This window comes from Ochotona curzoniae, unplaced genomic scaffold (genome assembly GCF_017591425.1).
Source record: "Ochotona curzoniae isolate NIBS_2020 unplaced genomic scaffold, NIBS_Ocur_1.0 contig_50, whole genome shotgun sequence".
NCBI lineage: Eukaryota > Metazoa > Chordata > Mammalia > Lagomorpha > Ochotonidae > Ochotona > Ochotona curzoniae.
In genome coordinates this window covers 6,781,777-6,801,296 of record NW_024466446.1, presented here as the reverse complement: position 1 = coordinate 6,801,296, position 19,520 = coordinate 6,781,777, and the positions used below count along the sequence as shown (strand labels likewise).

Below are 19,520 nucleotides of genomic sequence, written 5' to 3'. Positions count from 1 at the left end.
TGAAAATGACTCAAGAAGTAGATGAAGTTTATTGTAAGTGCAGAAAATAGATGTTAAAAATCTACCACTTGCTTTAAAATGGCATATTAGGGAATAGTTCTACAAACACAATAGTGGTGCCAAAAGACGGAACCTTTGTGAATGGGTAAGTGTTGTTGGAGAAGACTCACAGTAAATGTGATACTCAGACTCTGAGCTTTAAGGAATGGGAATAGGATGCTATTATTGGGCTCATTGCTTTCATGCTTGCTTCATAGTGAAGTGAGCTCTTGAGGCACTTCTGTAGGCTACGGAGTTGTGATTCAATAGCTTTTTGAGGAACCAAGCGCCTCTGTCACTATAGCAGCATTACCTTAGATTTTGCAGTTCCAAATGTCTAACTATTTTGCTGGTTGTTTCTGTAATATCCTTTTGCCAGAATAATCACTGTGGTGTCCATTGTGGTTTTTTCCCCTCCTCTTTGTAATTCAACTCGTGCAGCGAGAAAGTGTCATGGAGTATAAACATTGTTTGATTACAAAGAATGAAAATGGAGAGTTTAATCTCAGTGGGACGAAGAAGAACTTCAATAATCTTAAAGATCTCTTGAATTGCTACCAGATGGAAACTGTTCGCTCAGACAGTATAATTTTCCAGTTTACTAAATGCTGTCCCCCAAAGCCAAAAGGTAAGGTGTTTTCTTATCTAAAACGTATGGATTATGTTTCCAATTGAGTTATCATCAGCACCTTAATTTCAAAAGGAGTACCAAAGAAATAGCTCCAGGAGCAAAATAATCTTGAAGTACCTATCAAAACACGCATCACCAGATAGACTGTGCAATTTAGTTATTTGTTCTTTTGTGCTATAATGCCATTTTAACATATTTTTAAAAAAAGATTTCATTTTATTTTTATTGGAAAGCCAGATATCCAGAGAGTAGGGGAGACAGAGAGGAAAATCTTCCATGCAGTGATTCACTTCCCAAGTGACGCAACAGCTGGAACTGCACCAATCCAAAGCCAAGAGCCCAGACCCTCTTCCAGGTCTCCCACACAGGTGCAGGGTCCCAAGGCTTTGGGCTGTCCTCAGCTGCTTTCCCAGGCCACAAGCAGGGAGTTGGATGGGAAATGGGGTTGCTGGGGTTAGAACCAATGTCTCTACGGGATGCTGAAGTGTGCAAGGTGAAGACTTTAGCCACAAGTCTACTATGCCGGGCCCGTTTCAATAATGCCATTTTAAAGATAATAATTGCTTCATATAAGTCAGTCTCTTATTTGTTGAACTAGTAGGTCTTACTACCAAATTCTTATTTGTTGTTTTCAGCAAAACTTTTCACATGCTTTGGGATTTTAGTTTTGCTATTTTTAAAAAATATAGTGGTTGGAAATCAGTGGAAGTCTATAAAATCTTAAAAAGTGTATTAAGTAAGTTATTGTTCTTTTGAGCAAATGAAATAATTGGTAAAGGTATATGAATTAAATGAATAAATCCAAAAGCATTTTTGTGTGAAAAAATGAACAATATAGTTATTATTCATTTGTAAAGGACATTTCATTTTATTTCATTTTGGAGCAATTCATATTGTCTGTGTTTTTTATGATGCATGCCCATATGGATATGGTATGAGATATGGATATTTCAAGATGTTTGTGAGAAATGGAGTTAGAACATGTTTATTCTGGTTCAAAAATTTTAAAAGCCACACATAGTTATCTCATATTACCCATCTCTTTGACATTTTTTCAAAAAGCTTTATTTATTTTTATTTGAGAAAGAGAGACAAAGATCTTCCATCAGTTAATTCACGGCTACTGTGTCCACAGCAGCCGAAGTGGATCTGATCAGAAGCCAGGAGCCAAGAGCTTCGTCTGGGTCTCCCACACGGGTGCTGGGTCCCCAAAACTTAAGTCATCCTTTGCTGCTTTCCCAGCCCGTATGCCGGGTAAGAAAGTAAGGCAGCCAGAATAGGAACTGGTGGCTATATTGGATTCTGGTGTCACGGGTGGAGAATTAGCCAGCTTCTCCACAGCATGTTTTTTTTTTTCTTTTTAAAGATTTATTTACTTTTATTTGAAAGTCAGAATCAGAGGAGGGAGAGACAGGGAGGGGTTTTTTTATCCACTGGTTCATTCCCCAAATGGCCACAGCAGCTGAAGCTGGGAGCCAGGAGCTTCTTTTGGTTCTCACAATGGGTATAGGAGCCCAAACACTTAGGCCACCTTCCACTGATTTCCCACGCTGAAAGTGGAGCAGTAGTAGAGATTTAAACTGGCATCCATATGGGATGCTGACACTGTGGGTATAGGATTAAAATGATATGCCACCATTCTGGCCCTATAACCCCTTCAGGACATTTTTTTAAAAATGCTTTGTGTTTATTCATTTTAAGAATTTTTTTGTACTAAAATAAACTTTAAATTCCATTTGCATGAATCTTTGAAGCACTCTTGTATACTTTCATGTATTCATACGTATATTTGTATTTTGTTGTTTTTTCCCCAGATAAATCAAATCTTTTAGTCTTCAGAACCAATGGTGTGTCTGATGTGCCACTCTCGCCAACATTACAGAGGCATAACAACGTAAACCAAATGGTGTTTCACAAAATCAGAAATGAAGATCTGATATTTGTAAGTCATTAATACTAATTGTTATCTTCTTTATTCTTTTAATATAATATCTCTTCTTGATTTTTTTTCTCCATGTTATGTTCATTTCATACATTGGATTGTTTTGTTATAATCTATAGTATAAGAATTTGAATGTGATTTATATATTTTATTTCTTAGCAAAAAATGTAACAATCTTGAATTGGAAATTAACAGAAGTATTTTAAGGGTGGTATTATAATCCATTAAAAAGTTTAAAATATATCTTTATTAATCCCAATGAAAATTATAGAATTCTTTCTGTAAGAAGCTCTTTGCAAGTTTTCAAGATAGGGAAAATCAAAATATTAAAAATAAACAAGCAATTGAACACAAGTGGTGCCTAAGAGCTGAAGATTTGACTGCCAAGTGGTGTTGAAAGCTGGAGATTAGTGTCACTTACTCAAGGGTTAAAGATTAAATTCAGACTAAGAAGACTTAGACCTATGCGAGGGCCCCTTTGAATGAAACAAAGACCTTGAGTAAATACATCCTCACAAAAACTACATGTGAGATGTGGAAAAATTTACCCACTAGAGAAGGAGAAGAAAGGAAACATTGTCTGTGTTTGGCTATCGGTAGAAAAAAAGGAATCTTTCCTGAGGATTTGTAGTTATAAGCTTTTGAATTTAGACTTCTTTTTTACTACTTGCCTACTCTGAAAAATCTCCAATAAACTATAGTGGTGCTCCCCCTGCTGTCCGGCTAGAGAGGAAGAAAGGCAGAAATCTTAATTGGAGCAACATACTCTCAACGTAGGCCAACCAAGGTTCCCAGGGCTAAAATCAAACGTAAGCTTTGAACTGAAAGTTTACAGACAGATGAGGAAATGATTGAGGTTCAAGCAAGAGTCAGCACTTCCACAGAGATCAAAATGAGACATACAAGAACTTCCTATAATTGAATTTTTAGAGCTATGTGTGGGTGTGGGGAAAAATACAGAACATACTGAAGGCAACTGAAAATAGTAAGGCATTAAAAAAAAAACTCCCTACATTTTGGGGGCAAAAGCGTAGAAATGAAAAATGTCCATTGACATTGAAGCAGAATAATCAGGTTGGAAAGTAGAAAGAAATTCACACGGAAACAAACATGAAATCTAAGCAAGACCAGTATAATCCAATACAGAGTGCTTAAGAGGACCAGAGTCAGGCCCCTCTGCGGGTTAACCTTTGTTTTCTGTTTTTCCTGCTAGTTAAGGAAGCAGAATATATGAATTAATGATAGTCTAAATCTAGGTTTGTCTGTAGGAGAAATAATTTGCTCATGAGTTTTGGAAGGTTTTTTTTTAGCATTGAACATGTTCCTTGTTTTCAATTTCTTCACCTTAACTCATTGTTTTCTCTTATCCTTAAAGAATGAAAGTCTTGGCCAAGGCACTTTTACAAAAATTTTTAAGGGTGTAAGAAGAGAAGTTGGAGACTATGGTCAACTACATGAAACAGAAGTTCTTTTAAAAGTTCTGGATAAGGCACATAGAAACTATTCAGAGGTATGTGTTTTTTTAGTAGTTCATGCAACTGGCAGTCTTAAGACCACACTGTTAGGTTAAGCATACTGTAACAAGCATACTGTTACTTAATCTATTGTAAAGGGAAGGGCATTATTCTTAGAGAGTGATCCTCAAGTCTTTCTGAATCATGAATATTTATAGATAACAGTTATTATCTCATTTCTTTTCCTTTAGTCTTTCTTCGAAGCAGCAAGCATGATGAGCCAGCTTTCTCACAAACATTTGGTTTTAAATTACGGAGTCTGTGTGTGTGGAGAGGAGAGTAAGTAAAACCACTGGCTTTGTTATGTAAACTTGGCACTTTTCTCTGAGAAGCCATTGTTGTTTCTACAGAAAATTCGATTTCAGGTGTCAGCATAAGCCATAATTTACCAGGAGTTGTTCAAAGAGAGAGCACTGTCTGGTTTTCTCTTGTGTGAAAGTAAACCAATCAGTGAAGCTGAAACGCAGAACAGTTAACAAACCTCAAGTTATTGTCGCCAAGCACAGAGCGTTTCAGTAAGCAAGTGTCATGCGGCCTTTTGTACTCACTTGTAGCTCAACGTAACATTGGAAGAATGGGCTCTTTCATCACAAATGTGTTTGGAATGATAAAGACAGAGCATGAAAATTATAGATGAATGTTTTAATGGAACTGACTGCAATGATTGAATGTTGGTGCGAGATGTTTTCTGCAGCTGTGCTGGAATGATGTTCCTTAGTATGTGATTCTGTATGCTGTATAATCTCTGGTACACTCCTACCGCTTGCCATTGTGAATAAACTAAAACACCAAAGTATTCTCTAAATTAGCAAATTTTGCTTAGTTTTATTTCTTTATAATACTGCTACGTAACTCTATATCTAGGTTTTTAATGATGTATTTTGATTACATTTATACTTGAGCTTTGTTATTACTTCTGTTTTAATGCAGATATTCTGGTTCAGGAGTTTGTAAAATTTGGATCATTAGACACATATCTAAAAAAGAATAAAAATTCTATAAATATACTATGGAAACTTGAAGTGGCTAAACAGTTGGCATGGGCCATGCTTTTTTTAGTAAGTAATTAATACGTTCTTCTCAATTTATTGCTTTAATGGGTGAAGTAATGTAGACTTGATTCTAACCTGTCAAGAAGAAACAACCGTATAAATAGATGCTTAGGCCTTTTAGCGTACACTGTATTTGGTGATAAAGGAGCAGCTTTAGGGAAAATACCCTTTGTCAGTGTTCCGTCATCTCAATAGTGTCTTAGAACTACCTGTGAGCAGTCTGTAGTTTTTGTTGGTTGTACTTAGAACATTTAACCAAAACTTTGATACAGAAACAGGTGCTGGCAGGAATAACAGAAAACACTTGGTCACGTTATTTGTGGGCATTTGACTGTTTTTGTTCGATGAGAAAGCAGTGTGGATGGAAAAGCTGAGCACCAGTGGGCCAGTCGTTGAAGACAGCCCTCCCAGTACTCCCTGTGTCCTGCGGCAGAACTGGAACTGCATTCTTAATGTCAGCTGCTATCTGGAATCACATACCATTTATTTATTTACTAAAGGGCTTATTTATTTTGGTTTCAAAGACAGATTGTTACAGACAGAAAGTGGAGAGAGAGAGAGAGAGAGAGAGAGGTCGTTTTTCCATCTTCTGGTTCACTCCCTAAATGGCTGCAATGGCTGGAGCTGGACCCAGGAGTCAGGAGCTTCTTCCATGTCTCTGATGTGGGTGCAGTGGCCCAAGGACTTGAGCCATCCTCCGCTGCTTTCCCAGACACATTAGGAGGGAGCTGGATTGAAAGTGGAGCAGCTGGGACTTGAAGGGTTGCCCATCTATGATGCTGGTTTTGCAGGCTGTGGCCTCACACATTATACCACAACATTGACCCGGAAGCACATACCGTTTAGAACTTTGAGAATGTGAAGTGGTACTGGCAATTATTAATTCACTCATTCATTTCTTCACGAGTAGCTATTATTTTGTCTGTTGAAGTACATAACAGGAAACAGTGTAATAAAATTTTCTTTTATTATCCCAAGGCTTCCCAAGTAATATTTGTTTTACTGCCTTACTTGACATTCCTCTTACAATCCCTTTAAATGTCTTGTCCCTTTCCAATGCTGGAATATCTGCGGGTTAATACTTATGCATTTAATTTTAATAGGAAGAAAAAAACCTTATTCATGGGAATGTGTGTGCCAAAAATATTCTGCTTATCAGAGAGGAAGACAGGAAGACGAGGAATTCTCCTTTTATCAAACTCAGTGATCCTGGCATCAGTATTACAGTTTTGCCAAAGGACAGTAAGTACTACAGGGATTGTACTTAATTTTGTTCAAGTATATTTGGCAATTAACCTGAAGAATATGTTGTAATTTTTCTCAGACTCTTTATTATTATGTTCTTTATCAATAACAAAGTTTAACTGTCACTTTTTAAAGATTTGTTTGTTTGTATTTATTTGGAATATTTACAGATATGAAAAGAGAGAGAGGAGAATCTTCCATTCTGTGGTTCACTCCCCAAATGGCTGCAATAGCTGGGAGCCCACACTTTCTTCTGGGCCATCTTTCCACTTGGGCCGTCTGCTCCTGCTTTCCCAGGCACATTAGCAGGGAATTGGATAGGAACTGGAGCAGGGGGGTCTTGAACTACACTCATATAGTGAGTGGGTCAGCATTGCAGGTGGTGGCTTAATTCGTTGTGCCACAATGCTGGTCTCTTAGCTATCACTTTTAACAGTTTAATTTATAGTTATAGCATAGTGATAGTGTAATTTGCAGTTATATCCTAGTATCTGTCCTTTTTTTATATATGAGTTTGCAACCATGGACTGGTGCCTACATGGGATGCCATCATCACAGAGGATGGTTTACACACTTTTACCCACTATACCTCAGTGCCAGCCCCCACGTTGTCATTTTTAAGGCTTACATATTGAATTAGTTTGTCTCAGAGGTCCCATCTAGCCCTTACGCTTTTCAAACATGCTCATACTGGTTTATTCTAATGTGCTTGAAAACTGTTTACTTCTGAGAGCAGTTACCCATACTCTGTATCATCTAAAAGTTCTTCAGGAGCGAATACCATGGGTGCCACCTGAATGCATTGAAAATCCTAAAAATCTCAATTTGACAACAGACAAATGGAGCTTTGGTACCACTTTGTGGGAGATCTGCAGCGGAGGAGATAAGCCTCTGAGTGCCCTGGATTCCCAGCGAGTAAGTTCATCCAGGCTGTGGCTTGGGATTCATTCGTGACCCTTCATAGTTCTAATTGTAACAAGAAAGTTGATGAAACACACAATTTATTCTCAGCTTTTGGTGTTTTCACTGTAGAAACTACAGTTCTATGAAGATCGGCATCAGCTCCCTGCACCAAAGTGGACAGAATTAGCAAACCTTATAAATAATTGCATGGATTATGAGCCGGACTTCAGGCCTTCTTTCAGAGCCATCATACGAGATCTTAACAGCTTGTTTACCCCAGGTACGTGTTGATCGCCCTGCCATCTTAATGGATTTTGTAATCTGTTCCAAGTAAATCTGGTATTTTTTTTTTTAGCTCTCTTAATTTCTTATGTTCATAGGCTCTCATACTTTCCACGTATTCTCTTTGATTCATGTTCTTTTTCATTTTTTAAAAGGGCCTTTTCCCCTTATTAACAATTTTGGCTTGCCAGTTAATGAGTTTGTTTGGCTAATCGACTTTTTAGAAGCAGGCTGTTTCCACTTGTTTCAGGCTGGTTTCCATATATTTGATCATTGAAGTTATAAGCATGAGGCCATTTGTTTTTGCTTGATCTCTGCTCCTGTGAAATACTGAACTCAGACTGCATGTGTGTGACCTGTGGCATTTCCTGCTTCAGTGTTCACACCACAGAAACCCATAGGCAACTCTGAATATTGAAGCTACCTATTTGAGAAAGTAATTATTTATTCTCTGCAAAATCTCTCCCAAAAGCCTACCAGGTTATGAGTAATGATTAAAAACTCTCATTAATATAAGCTCCACTATGTGAGGTTCCCTAGATCATTTAGTATTTCTTTCATTCTGTCACGATGAGCTTGAATGTATATCAGTTTAACCCAGAGACCATATTAGTCAATTTACAGTATTTTCTCTCTCTCTCCAGATTATGAACTATTAACTGAAAATGACATGTTACCAAATATGAGGATAGGTGCTCTGGGGTTTTCTGGTGTTTTTGAAGACAGGGACCCTACACAGTTTGAAGAAAGACACTTGAAATTTCTGCAGCAACTTGGCAAGGTAATTGTCACAAGTTTTTCAAATAGAGTGGAGGCTTATAACATTTTATTTCAGGGAGAAAAAGCTGTGGAGAGTCTGCAAAATGTACTTTCCACAGTTTTAAAGTGTTTTAAGGTGTTTATAAAAGTGTGTAAAGTTTTAGTATATATATATATATATATATATATACTAAAAGTATACTAAAAGTATATATATATATACTTTTACTAAAATATACTAAATATATTTAGTATATACTTTTACTAAAATATACTAAAAGTATATATATAAAAGGTTTAATTGTTAGATGTTTGACAAATGTTGTGTTAAATAAAAACTTTTGGGGCTGGTGCCATGGTGTAGTAGGCTAATCTTTCACCTATAAGTGTCAGCATCCTATGTATACTGGTTCATGTCCTAGCTGGTCCCCTTCCCATCCAGCTCCCTGCTGGTGGCTTGGAAAAGCAGTGGAGGACGGCCCAAAGGCTTGGGACCTTGAACCCTCGTGAGAGATATGGAGGAGGCTCCTGGCTTTGGATCAGCTCCACTGTGGCCATGGTGGCTCTCTAGGGAATGAACTGGGGATGGAAGATCTCCCTGTCTTTCTTTCTCTTTGCAACTCTGCGTTTTAGGTGAAATTAAAGTGAATCTTCAAAAGTAAAATAAGCTAAAATAATAAAATAAAATAAAATATATTTACAGAAGAACTTCTCAGAGCCTTTAACAAATAGTGAGCATTGAGCACTTTAAGAGAGTGATACATCAGGCAGAATTTTCCGAAGCAGTTGATCCTGGTATTCCTTGCTAGTGAGGATTTGTAGTTCTGTGTTAATGAGTCAGTGAAGCAGAGAAAGGAACACGTAAGCCTTTCTGTGTCTTTTGCTTTCTAGTAATCTCAGGGTGAGATAATATAGTTGCTTAGGATCTAGAATATTGATCAACCATAGTAAGTAGTAGTCTTTATTAAAACTCTCAGCCTACATATTGTAAGAAAAAGAGAGCAGGCCCAACCATAATGGTAAGCTCTGCTCCTTCCACTAAGCTTGCTGGTGTAAGATTTTGTATTCCGTGGCCCTTACAACTTGGGTTTGGGCTTGGATGCAATTTGAAGACCTCGTTTTGAATTTGAAGCTAAGTAAAATATTCCAACCTAGTTTTAACAGAACTAAACTTTGGAGGTCATATTACAAATTGGCTTGGTTGCATTAATACTTTGCTGGTGTTTCTTGTTTATAAAATGTTCTAGGGAATGTTTAAACGGCTATAGCAATGTCACAAGGAAAAGAAAATCAGGCCCATCTAATTATGTGTTCAGTTAACTATTACTGAGTAACAAGTGCTTCTAAAACTTAAGAGCTGAAAAGTAATAGACACTTATTGTCTTAGGTTTCTGTGATTCAGAAATTTTAAAAGCAGGTGGGTTGTTCTAAATCAGGGTCCCTTACAAGCTCTAATCAGGGTGACTCACAGTGCTTGCTGTCTCACCTGGTGTCTTCAGTAGCAAGTGAGAGCCCAAGCTCACTCACCCAGGCCTGTGTGCAGGCTGCCTCGCAACCTGGTAGCTGAGAGCACACCCAAAGCCATGGTCTTTTTAGAACCTAATTCAGAGTAGCATTTCATCAGTCTTTCCGTATTCACTTCGTTACAAGTAAGCGTAAATGTGGCCCATACCCAAATAGAGGACATTGTAAGAGAGTGTATGAATGCTGGAAGGTGGAGAGCACTCGGCATTGTCTGATGAGCTTGGCCACGGTTTTACTCTGATAGCAGCATTTCAGCAGTAAGAAATATGTACAGCATTTATTAAGCTATGCAAGTCTCCTCCTGCCCACTTGCTTCCAATTATCTATGGACACTCCATAGGAAATGCTTTCTAGAATGTTGCTTGTAGTCATATAGCGAGGTATTAGCCAATGTGAGATGAGAGCTTGTTTCCTCATTCATGTGTCGGGTTCCTCCACTGTCCCACATGCAGATGGGATTTGGTGTGAGTATGGGATCAGGTACAAAAGCATCTTCTGTTATCTTCTTTGGGAAATCACTTTGCCACTAAGATACAAAGAAAATAAACATTTAAATTCCTATTGATGGCTGCTGTTTTGATCGCATAGCAAACACTAAGCTGCTTCTGCAAAAGGAACAAGTTCATGTGGCTTGGTCATCTTAGTAATGAATGCTCATTTGTTGCAATGCCTTCTTGTACTAATTTACATTTGAACCTATGCTTCTGAAGAAATGACATTTATGGGTTTTTCCCATCCACTCATTCGAAAAGTGTTTCCTTTAATTCTTGGCATAGCATTGATAACTCAAGCTACCAGGATTTACTTTATAATTCTTTTTTTCCCCCGTGCTAACGGGCATACTGTTTAGGGTAACTTTGGGAGCGTGGAGATGTGCCGGTACGACCCTCTGCAGGACAACACCGGGGAGGTGGTGGCGGTCAAGAAACTCCAGCACAGCACTGAAGAGCATCTCCGAGACTTCGAAAGGGAGATCGAAATCCTGAAGTCCCTGCAGCATGACAACATTGTCAAGTACAAAGGAGTGTGCTACAGTGCTGGTATGTTGCCCGCCGAGCACAGTCTCACACTCAAGGTGTGTCTCTGGCACCCTTGGCACTAGAAATGCCAGTGCCCACAGGAGGTGCCTTCTGTGTGACTGAAGATTGTGTTTGGGTTGTAACTACTGAAAGTCCTTGGCTGGTTGGTTAATCGTTGTGTCTACCATTCTATTAAATTTACCAAGAGGAGGGAAAGGTTGATGTACTGCATGGGCTGTCCACATTCCGTGTTGGAGTGCCTGGGTTCGAGACCTGCCTCTGCTTCTGGTCCAGCTTCCTGCAGTGTGCTCACCTCGGGGCAACAGGTGTTGGCTGAAGTACTTGGGCCCTTGCCCCACACACTGAGACCCGGATGGAACACTGGGTTCTTGCTGTTAGCCCAATCCAGTCTGGTTGTTGCCAATGTTTGAGGAGTAAGCAAGTAGACAGAAAATCAGTCTCTTTCTTCCATTCTCTCTCTTTGTCACACTGCTTTTCAAACAAATAAAAAATAAGTTTTAATAAAAAGAAAAATTCTTTGCTCACATTTTCTATAAAACATGTTTAAGTTAGATGCTTTAGATGCTTTTTGTTCTATATAAATGAAGAGAAAGTTTCTTCATTAGCTTCTTCTGCTTTGCTTATAGAAGACTAAACACAAATAGTTTTAGAAGACTTATGACCTCAATACTTTTAAAGCTTATTTTATTCAGAAAGCCCATCTTCTTCTCTCCTGTATCACCTTTAGTTTCTATAAAACTTTTGTCATCTTTGGCTCAGGTTTTACCTACCTTTCATTCCTTTAGGTATTGTTGTTTTTAAATACTTCATAAGAAAAATCTTTCCTCATTTGTATTTTTAAAGGTCGACGGAATCTGAGATTAATTATGGAGTATTTACCATATGGAAGTTTACGGGACTATCTCCAAAAACATAAAGAAAGGATTGACCACAAGAAACTGCTGCAGTACACATTTCAAATATGCAAGGTAATGAGTGTCCTGCTGTGGAGCAAAATAAGCTTGTTGTCTTAGACTTTTTTCTTAGATTAAGAAATAAATAAATAAACAAACAGGGAGTAAATAGTGGTGAGACCCCTTCCATTTTTAGAAAACTAGCTGAAAGAAAAATATCTCGTCCACAGGGTATGGAGTATCTTGGCACAAAAAGATATATTCACAGGGACCTGGCAACGAGAAATATATTGGTAGAGAATGAGAACAGAGTTAAAATTGGAGATTTTGGGCTAACTAAAGTATTGCCTCAAGACAAAGAATACTACAAAGTGAAAGAACCTGGGGAAAGTCCCATATTCTGGTGAGTGCAGCGTGTTTCAATATAATAGAGTGAAATTTTAGAGCACAAACTTGGTGTTTTTACTGTTATTGAGTAGTTTGTCATGTCTATATTTATAATGAGAGTGTTTTTCATTGCTTTCATTGGACTAAATGTAATTCTTAGATTATCTCATTTAGTGCCCATTTTAACTCTTAGAGAATAACAATTGTCATCTCCATTGTAAGCCGGAGAGAATTGGGACATGGGCTGAATAACTTAGCTGAGATCACATTAGATAGAACTGACTTTCAAACCCAGGTGATCTTGTACCCGAAGTTTATGTTTTTAAGCTTTCTAAACCATTGCTTGAACTCAGTCATCGGTGGAATATTTTTATATGCTGTATCTTATACATTTTATTTATTGAAATATTTATGTATTTCTTTGCAAGTCACACTCACCTGGAAAGGGAGAAGAGACAGAGAGATCCCATCCGCTGGTTTACTTCCCAAATGGTCAGAATAGCCAGACTGGGCCAGACCAAAGCCGGAACCGGAAGGTTCCTCTGGGTCTCCCACGTGGGGGCAGGGGCCCAAGGATTTAGGCCGTCCTCTGTTGCTTTCCCAGGTCCATTAAGCAGGGAGCTGGATGGGAAGCAGAGCTGCCAGAACATGAACTGGTGCTCTTATAGTGTACCTGCTCAAATTTTTTTTTTTCTGAATTGAATTCTCATTAAAAAATAGTATTTGGATAATATCAAAAATTTTGAAACATTTCTTATGAAATGAGTCGCATGGAGGAAACCCTCCCTCCCCCGCAATAAGTGCATGTATCAGGAGACAAGGCTCAGCATTAATTCTGTGTCTGACATTTTCTTAGTTGTAAAGTGAGACAGCATGTTTATATATGACTAGGTAATCCCAGAAGCAGTTCTGTTTCATGTCATGTCATTCTTTGTGATTCCAAGATATGCCCATAAACAGTATGTAGGGATCTACCATCCAAGGTTGTAGTAGATGGCAGTTTCGTTGAATCTTTTCCAACTTTATTGAAAATAAAGAATTTAGACTTTGAAAAGAGAGTTTATAACCAGTCGTTAGAGTCATTTGTTTTCTCAGTACGATGCAGTGATTGCAGGCAAGGACGGAAGTGCTTGCTCACGGGCCTGTCTCTGGGTGCTGTCTGTTGCAGGTATGCTCCGGAGTCACTGACCGAGAGCAAGTTCTCTGTTGCCTCTGACGTTTGGAGCTTTGGAGTGGTCCTGTACGAACTTTTCACGTACATTGAGAAGAGCAAAAGCCCACCAGCGGTCAGTGTGTTTTTTTATTACTCTTTCTCCCTCTCTCTCTTCTTTCCTTCTTTCATTTAACAAATCAGAAGACTTCATCCAAAGTATAACTGTAAGCTTAGGGATCATTTTAGACTTTCGCATGACTTTTTGTGAGGCGATTTTTAACTAAAGAACTCTAGGCTTATTAAATGAATTTAAACGTATAAAGATGAGTTCGTAACACTGTTTTTTTAGTATATCTTGTTAATATGTTTAGTCAGGTCAATAAACTTATTCATTCTAGGAATTGCTGCATATGTTTTTCCTCTTCATTGTAGAATTTTTAATGTGATAAATATTAAAAATCATATCTAATGCGATTACTCAGAAATAATCACTTTAATAATCTAGTATTTTATCTTCCTGGCATCTCTATTTAATAAATAAAAGTTAAATTTTATGAAGAAATATTTCTTATAAAATTTAAATTATACTGTGCCGCTTGCTGTCTTATTTCATTACATTTTTGCATAGTTTATATGTGTTTGCTGCGTGGATATTTTGCTGTATTAATGCCTATCTGCTGCAAATGTGATCTCAGATTGTTAAATAATATTTTATCATGAGGATATATGTTTGTACATTGATTTCTATCTTTCAGTCTTTTAAGTAACACTTAAAGACCATAGTAAATATCCTTTTTACGTATTTCTCTTTGATTATGATCTTATAGCATAATGATAGAGGGAAGATTTTGAACCATAGTAAATATTTTTTGTCATGTTAGAATGCTTCCCAGAAAAACTAAACTGGATTCAATCTCGATAGCAGTGCAAAGAGATGTACACTCCATCATTTATCATTATGTTTTATGCATTTTTGCTAAACTGTTAGGAGAAAAGTTGTTTATGTTGGTTTGCTTTTCTCTTCTGAGTGGGGTTAGGTTTGCACATGGTAAGTGGGTGAATATGCTTGTATGATAATCGTCTCTTCTGTGGCTTACCTATTTTGATATTGGTGATTTTAAAGTTAAAGAGCTCTCTTATTTAATATATAAAAATTATGCATTTGTAAATATTTCTCTGGCTTGTTGTTGACATATAGTTTTCCTCTCTATATTAAATTATAGCTAAGTGTTAATTTTATAGGGGCCGGCATGGTGGCATAGCAAACTAATCCTCCACTTAACAGTGCTGGCATCCCTTATGGGCACCAGTTTGAGTCCTAGCTGCTCCTCTTCCCATACAGCCCCATGCTTATGGCCTAGGAAAGCATCACAGGATCGCTCAAGTCCTTAGGTCCCTGCCTCCACGTTGGAGACCAGGAAAACCCTCCCGCTCCTAGCTTCAGAACAGCGCAGTTCTGGCTGTTGCAGCCAATTGGAGGGTGAACCAGCAGATGGTGGATCTTTCTCTGTTACTCTTCCAAGTAAAAGTAAATAAACCTTTAAAAGATAATAATTATATATTTTTCTATATCCTGTTTTACACTTGATATTTTTTTAAGTGTATTTGTTTGAAAGGCAAACTTCCGGAAAAGGAGTGGTGGGAGAAATAGGGAGAGATCCTCCACCTGCTGGTTCACTCCCCAGTTGGCCACACAGGCAGGGCTAAGCCAGACAGCAGCCAGGAGTCAAGAACTTCAGCTGGGTCTCTGACGTGGGCAGCAGGGACCGAGCAGCTGAGCCATCACCTGCTGCCTGCATGATGCAGTAGTGGGAGAGCTGGGCAGGTGGAGCCGCAGCATCCACCCAGCACTCATGAACACCAGCATGGCAGCCTAGCCTGACAGCTGAATCAACCCTACCACAGTGCTGGCCGCCAGACTTTATTTCAACTAAAATATGATGTCATGTGTCGAAGCAACAACAAAACCCAAAGTAAATATCTTTTTCACTCACAGGAGTCCCCGTCAAGGAATTTGTGTTGAGTTTGCTAACTGTCATAGAAATGGCATTTTGCAGTTTCCACATTTAGCGGAAGGAAATTTGGGGTTAGTTTGTTTGCTTTTTTTTTTTTAAGGGACCACCATACCAAAATATATCTGCACTAAATTTAACAATTTACTGGGAAAGAAGTTCGAGAAAGGATTCTGTTTCAGGTTGAATATACCAAGAAGAAGACCAGAACCTAATTAAAGAGTGGGTTTGTGTTTCAGGAGTTTATGCGCATGATCGGCAATGACAAGCAGGGACAGATGATTGTATTCCATTTAATAGAACTCTTGAAAAATAACGGGAGATTACCAAGACCAGATGGTTGTCCAGATGAGGTAATGACAGTCCCCCCCCCCACATTTATTTATTTATTTTTACTCAAGGATTTCAGGTCACTTTCTGGAATTTAATTCGCCGAGCTTTTAGAGAAAGAGCATAAATGGCTTAAAATAGATCCAGGCTCGGCTCAGACACGTGTCCCAATAAGAAAATTAACTGGGATTTCATATTCGTGTCTTCCACCCGTACGGCATGAAGTACTGGTTGTAATTTTGTCTTATCTCCTCTCTCACAGATCTATATGATTATGACAGAATGCTGGAACAACAATGTACATCACCGTCCCTCTTTTAGGGACCTGGCTGTTCGAGTGGATCAAATAAGGGACAACATGGCTGGGTGAAACAGACGACCTTCACGCGAGACCAAAGTGGACTTAGAGAACTCAGTATTTCCCGTTGCTGTGGACTGCTATGACACGCAGTGTGACATAAATCATGATGCTAGTCAGCAAAGATGTGAAAATACCAGCTCCACAGTGGTGATTCCAAATGAGGCTACACATGGAAGGCATGGATGAAAACTTCAGAGCAAGAAGTTTTATAAAAAGTTTCATGAACTGTATCAGTCAGTTAACTCTTCTCTGTCAGAGGACAGACAAACAAAAGGACTTCTCAACTCAGCTTTTTAAGGGATAAGCAAATTATAATGTAAATTTTGAATTGTTGAAGATGCACAAAATATATATGTACAGTTTTTATCACAATCAGTGTATAATACCTTGGCATCTTGTGTGATGTTTTACACAGGGCTGATGCTCATTCATAATGTTTTTCCATAGTTGATTTTCAACAACTTCACCCCAAAAAGAAAGCATGATGCTTAGATGAATGAAAAAAAAGCACTTTTGCATTCTTGTTCATTTTTATCACTGACCAGCAATATAAGCAGGTGTAATCTTTCAGTTTGTAGTTTCATGTACTGTAAATATTTTTCAAAGCAAAGGGAACAAATGCCTAGTTTTATTTGTACAAGAAATCTCCCTTGCCCTAAAGAACACATTTTGAAATGGAACAAGCTTACAAAGATAAAACACAATCTATTTTCTTATTTGTTTCCCTCATACCTTCTTGTGGTGAATGTATTTTTTAAATAGAACTATCTCCCAGTTTTTTAAAAGGCCACAATGAATACTTTTCTTTTGAAAGTTTGGAATTAAGAATGTCAGGAATAGCATCATTCTTTGGAGCTGTTAACTGCCAACCAGTTTGTTCAATCCCGGGGAGCTTATGGTCATGCATTAAATTTAAGCATAAGCCATAAAATTGATTGGTTTTTAAATGTATAAGCTTATTAAGACACATAAAAAGTGGGCAGAGAATATTTTTCTAAAGGTTATATATTTGTGGGGTTTTGTAATTCTCTTATTGCAAGTCATAGAAGAGATTTTCTTGTGTAATATTAACTCATGCAGTAGGGAGAAATTAAGGAAATTGGTGAAAAAGAATGTTTGTTCATCTTACTCAAGAATGCCAGCAGTGCATTTGGAATGTGCAACTTTAATGAAATGAGACCTATACCACTTTCCAGTTTCAATATAAAGGATTGTTTGTTGTCATTTGTTTTAGTTCTATTTCACTTTAAATGCCATATCTAAAATAAAATATGGTGGGTTTTTGTGTGCGTGTTATTTATACAAAGTCTAAAATATCTGATATTTTGGCTAAAATGAAAATAGTTTTAAGTGGTCGAAAAGTTTTAAAACTTGTACTGAAGACTTCTGACTTTTGGTTGAGAGAAAGGGAGTAAAATACATTTCACATTCATCATCTTTAAAGCATCCTAGTAGCTGTTGGATGCAGAAATTACCAAAAAAGAGACTGTTAAATCTTTAAAAAATATTTCTAGTAGGTATTCTGAGGAAGACTTTTAATTTGTAAATGTGTCTCAAGAATTTTTATACGAAATTAAGAGATCTTCCAATCTACTTTTCATGTGAAAAGTAGCATATAATGCAATATGCTTGATCTTCGATTTCTGGACTAAAATTTTAGTACTTAAGATAGAATATTCTCAAAGGTCTGCAACATTTTGCTTTTTTAAAACAATGGTGTGAACTAGAGGTCTTCAAACAATTTTGATGTTTCATCTTTTAGGTAAACTGTCACAAATCCACTCTTTTTTTAGAGTGGGGTGACTATTAAAATCCTAAGTTTTCAGCAAATATCTTTTTCATTCTGAGTTTGTCATATGTTAAGTTTTGATTCTGAAAATCTGTAGAGAAATTAACACTGCTGCTGTTAGGTTGGTTTCTGCATGGTGCCATTTTATTCCAAAATGCTTCTTTTATTATCCAAAAATGTGGATAAAGTATTTTTTTTCTTAGAATTCTATAATTCTGTAAATATTCCAGGCTACTAAGTTATACAGTCTTTATAAATAGCTGCCTACTTCTATGAGTGCTTGCTTTGGTAAATTGTCATTTTTTTTCATGCTATTTATGTGTCCTGTCAGTAAAACTATAACATGTTATTCAAGAATACTTTCTGAAGAAGTCTACTTAATTTAAAATCAAGTGAAATTTTTATCCTAACTTCCGATCAGTTTTTATTTAAGCAGATTTGTTATGCAGGAGATATCAGAAAAGACAGTTCATTACGTGGGGGACCAGTTTCATATCTGGATTTCTGTACTTAATTTATTGAGACTGTTAATTTCTTCATTGTTCCTTTAACATGTTCCCACAGCATTGAAATGTGGACGTAATAAATATTCAGAAGTTATTTTCTTTTGTATTGCCACCTGAAACGTAGGATTAGAGACACACACACAAGGTAAGGAATGTGCAGAGAAATCTTTTTATAGTACAAAACTTTCACATTTTAAGAAATGTTTCCTGCGACTGTGATCTGCTAGGCTATTTTTTATGAATATTGCTGTGTCCACTCTAAAACTGGTACTTAAGTAATTTCTAATGAAATGTTCTCGAATTTTTCAACATAATATTTTGTTCCGTTAGAATGAATGAGTCACCAGATTCTCCAAATAGCAGACCAAGTTGTATGAATTCAGTTTGACTTAAGAAAAATAGGAAAGATCTTCAATATGAATGAGCACCATATATTTCAAAATTTATTAGCAGTAAAATAGACAAATTCCATCTTCCATGAACATTTTAAAGTTTTTTTTTTTTTTACTGGAAAGTCAGATATACAGTGAGGAGGAGCGACAGAGAGGAAGATCTTCCATCTGCTGATCCACTCCCCAAGTGGCCGCGAGCCAGAGCTGAGCTGATCTGAAGCCAGAAGCCAGGAGCCTCCTCCACGTCTCGCACATGGGTGCAGGGTACCAAGGCCTTGTCTATCTTCGATTGCCATGGGTCAGGATACAGGCAGGGAGCTCGATGGGAATTGGGGCTGCTGGGATTAGAACCTGTGAGCACATGGGATCCTAGTGCATGCAAGGTGAGGACTCCAGCTGCTAGGCTACCACACCAGACCCTCTGTGAACATTATGAAGTATCTTCATATCATTGCTACACTTTTTGACATTTTCCCCACTACATTTTCTTCTAAATGTGTGCTTTTCCCCGTTTTGAGTTCATTTTTCTATGTGATAGCAAAGGGCCCAACCCAGTTTCTCTGTAACTAATTCTTAGTTTTCCTAGAAATTGTCTTTTCCTTTATTCTGTTCTTGGCACCCTTGATGACAAATCTTTGATCAACCCCCAGCGTTTACTTCTGTCCATGCCATGCCAGACCACGTCATTCCATTCCATCATCCTTCCACCAGAGTTCCATTGCCAACTGTAGAAAGTTTAAACTTTCAAAAAGCTTACATGGGGTGA

The 19,520-nt window shown here is 37.6% G+C and overlaps 1 protein-coding gene across 4 annotated transcripts in view; it reads left to right on the top strand.

Annotated features, from left to right (window-relative positions):
* Positions 1 to 17,350, top strand: part of JAK2 (Janus kinase 2) — a 78,970-nt gene extending 61,620 nt beyond the window's left edge. For all 4 annotated transcript variants that reach the window (XM_040988890.1, XM_040988889.1, XM_040988887.1 and 1 more), the window contains 15 exons: positions 481 to 667; positions 2,485 to 2,612; positions 3,988 to 4,122; positions 4,318 to 4,405; positions 5,057 to 5,184; positions 6,282 to 6,420; positions 7,187 to 7,338; positions 7,456 to 7,606; positions 8,253 to 8,389; positions 10,742 to 10,931; positions 11,775 to 11,899; positions 12,055 to 12,227; positions 13,380 to 13,497; positions 15,616 to 15,729; positions 15,969 to 17,350. In XM_040988890.1, the coding sequence (XP_040844824.1) occupies positions 481 to 667; positions 2,485 to 2,612; positions 3,988 to 4,122; positions 4,318 to 4,405; positions 5,057 to 5,184; positions 6,282 to 6,420; positions 7,187 to 7,338; positions 7,456 to 7,606; positions 8,253 to 8,389; positions 10,742 to 10,931; positions 11,775 to 11,899; positions 12,055 to 12,227; positions 13,380 to 13,497; positions 15,616 to 15,729; positions 15,969 to 16,076 (2,073 nt within the window). In that variant the 3' untranslated portion in view covers positions 16,077 to 17,350. The remainder of the gene's footprint in view (positions 1 to 480; positions 668 to 2,484; positions 2,613 to 3,987; positions 4,123 to 4,317; positions 4,406 to 5,056; positions 5,185 to 6,281; positions 6,421 to 7,186; positions 7,339 to 7,455; positions 7,607 to 8,252; positions 8,390 to 10,741; positions 10,932 to 11,774; positions 11,900 to 12,054; positions 12,228 to 13,379; positions 13,498 to 15,615; positions 15,730 to 15,968) is intronic.
* Positions 17,351 to 19,520: the final 2,170 nt, after the last annotated feature.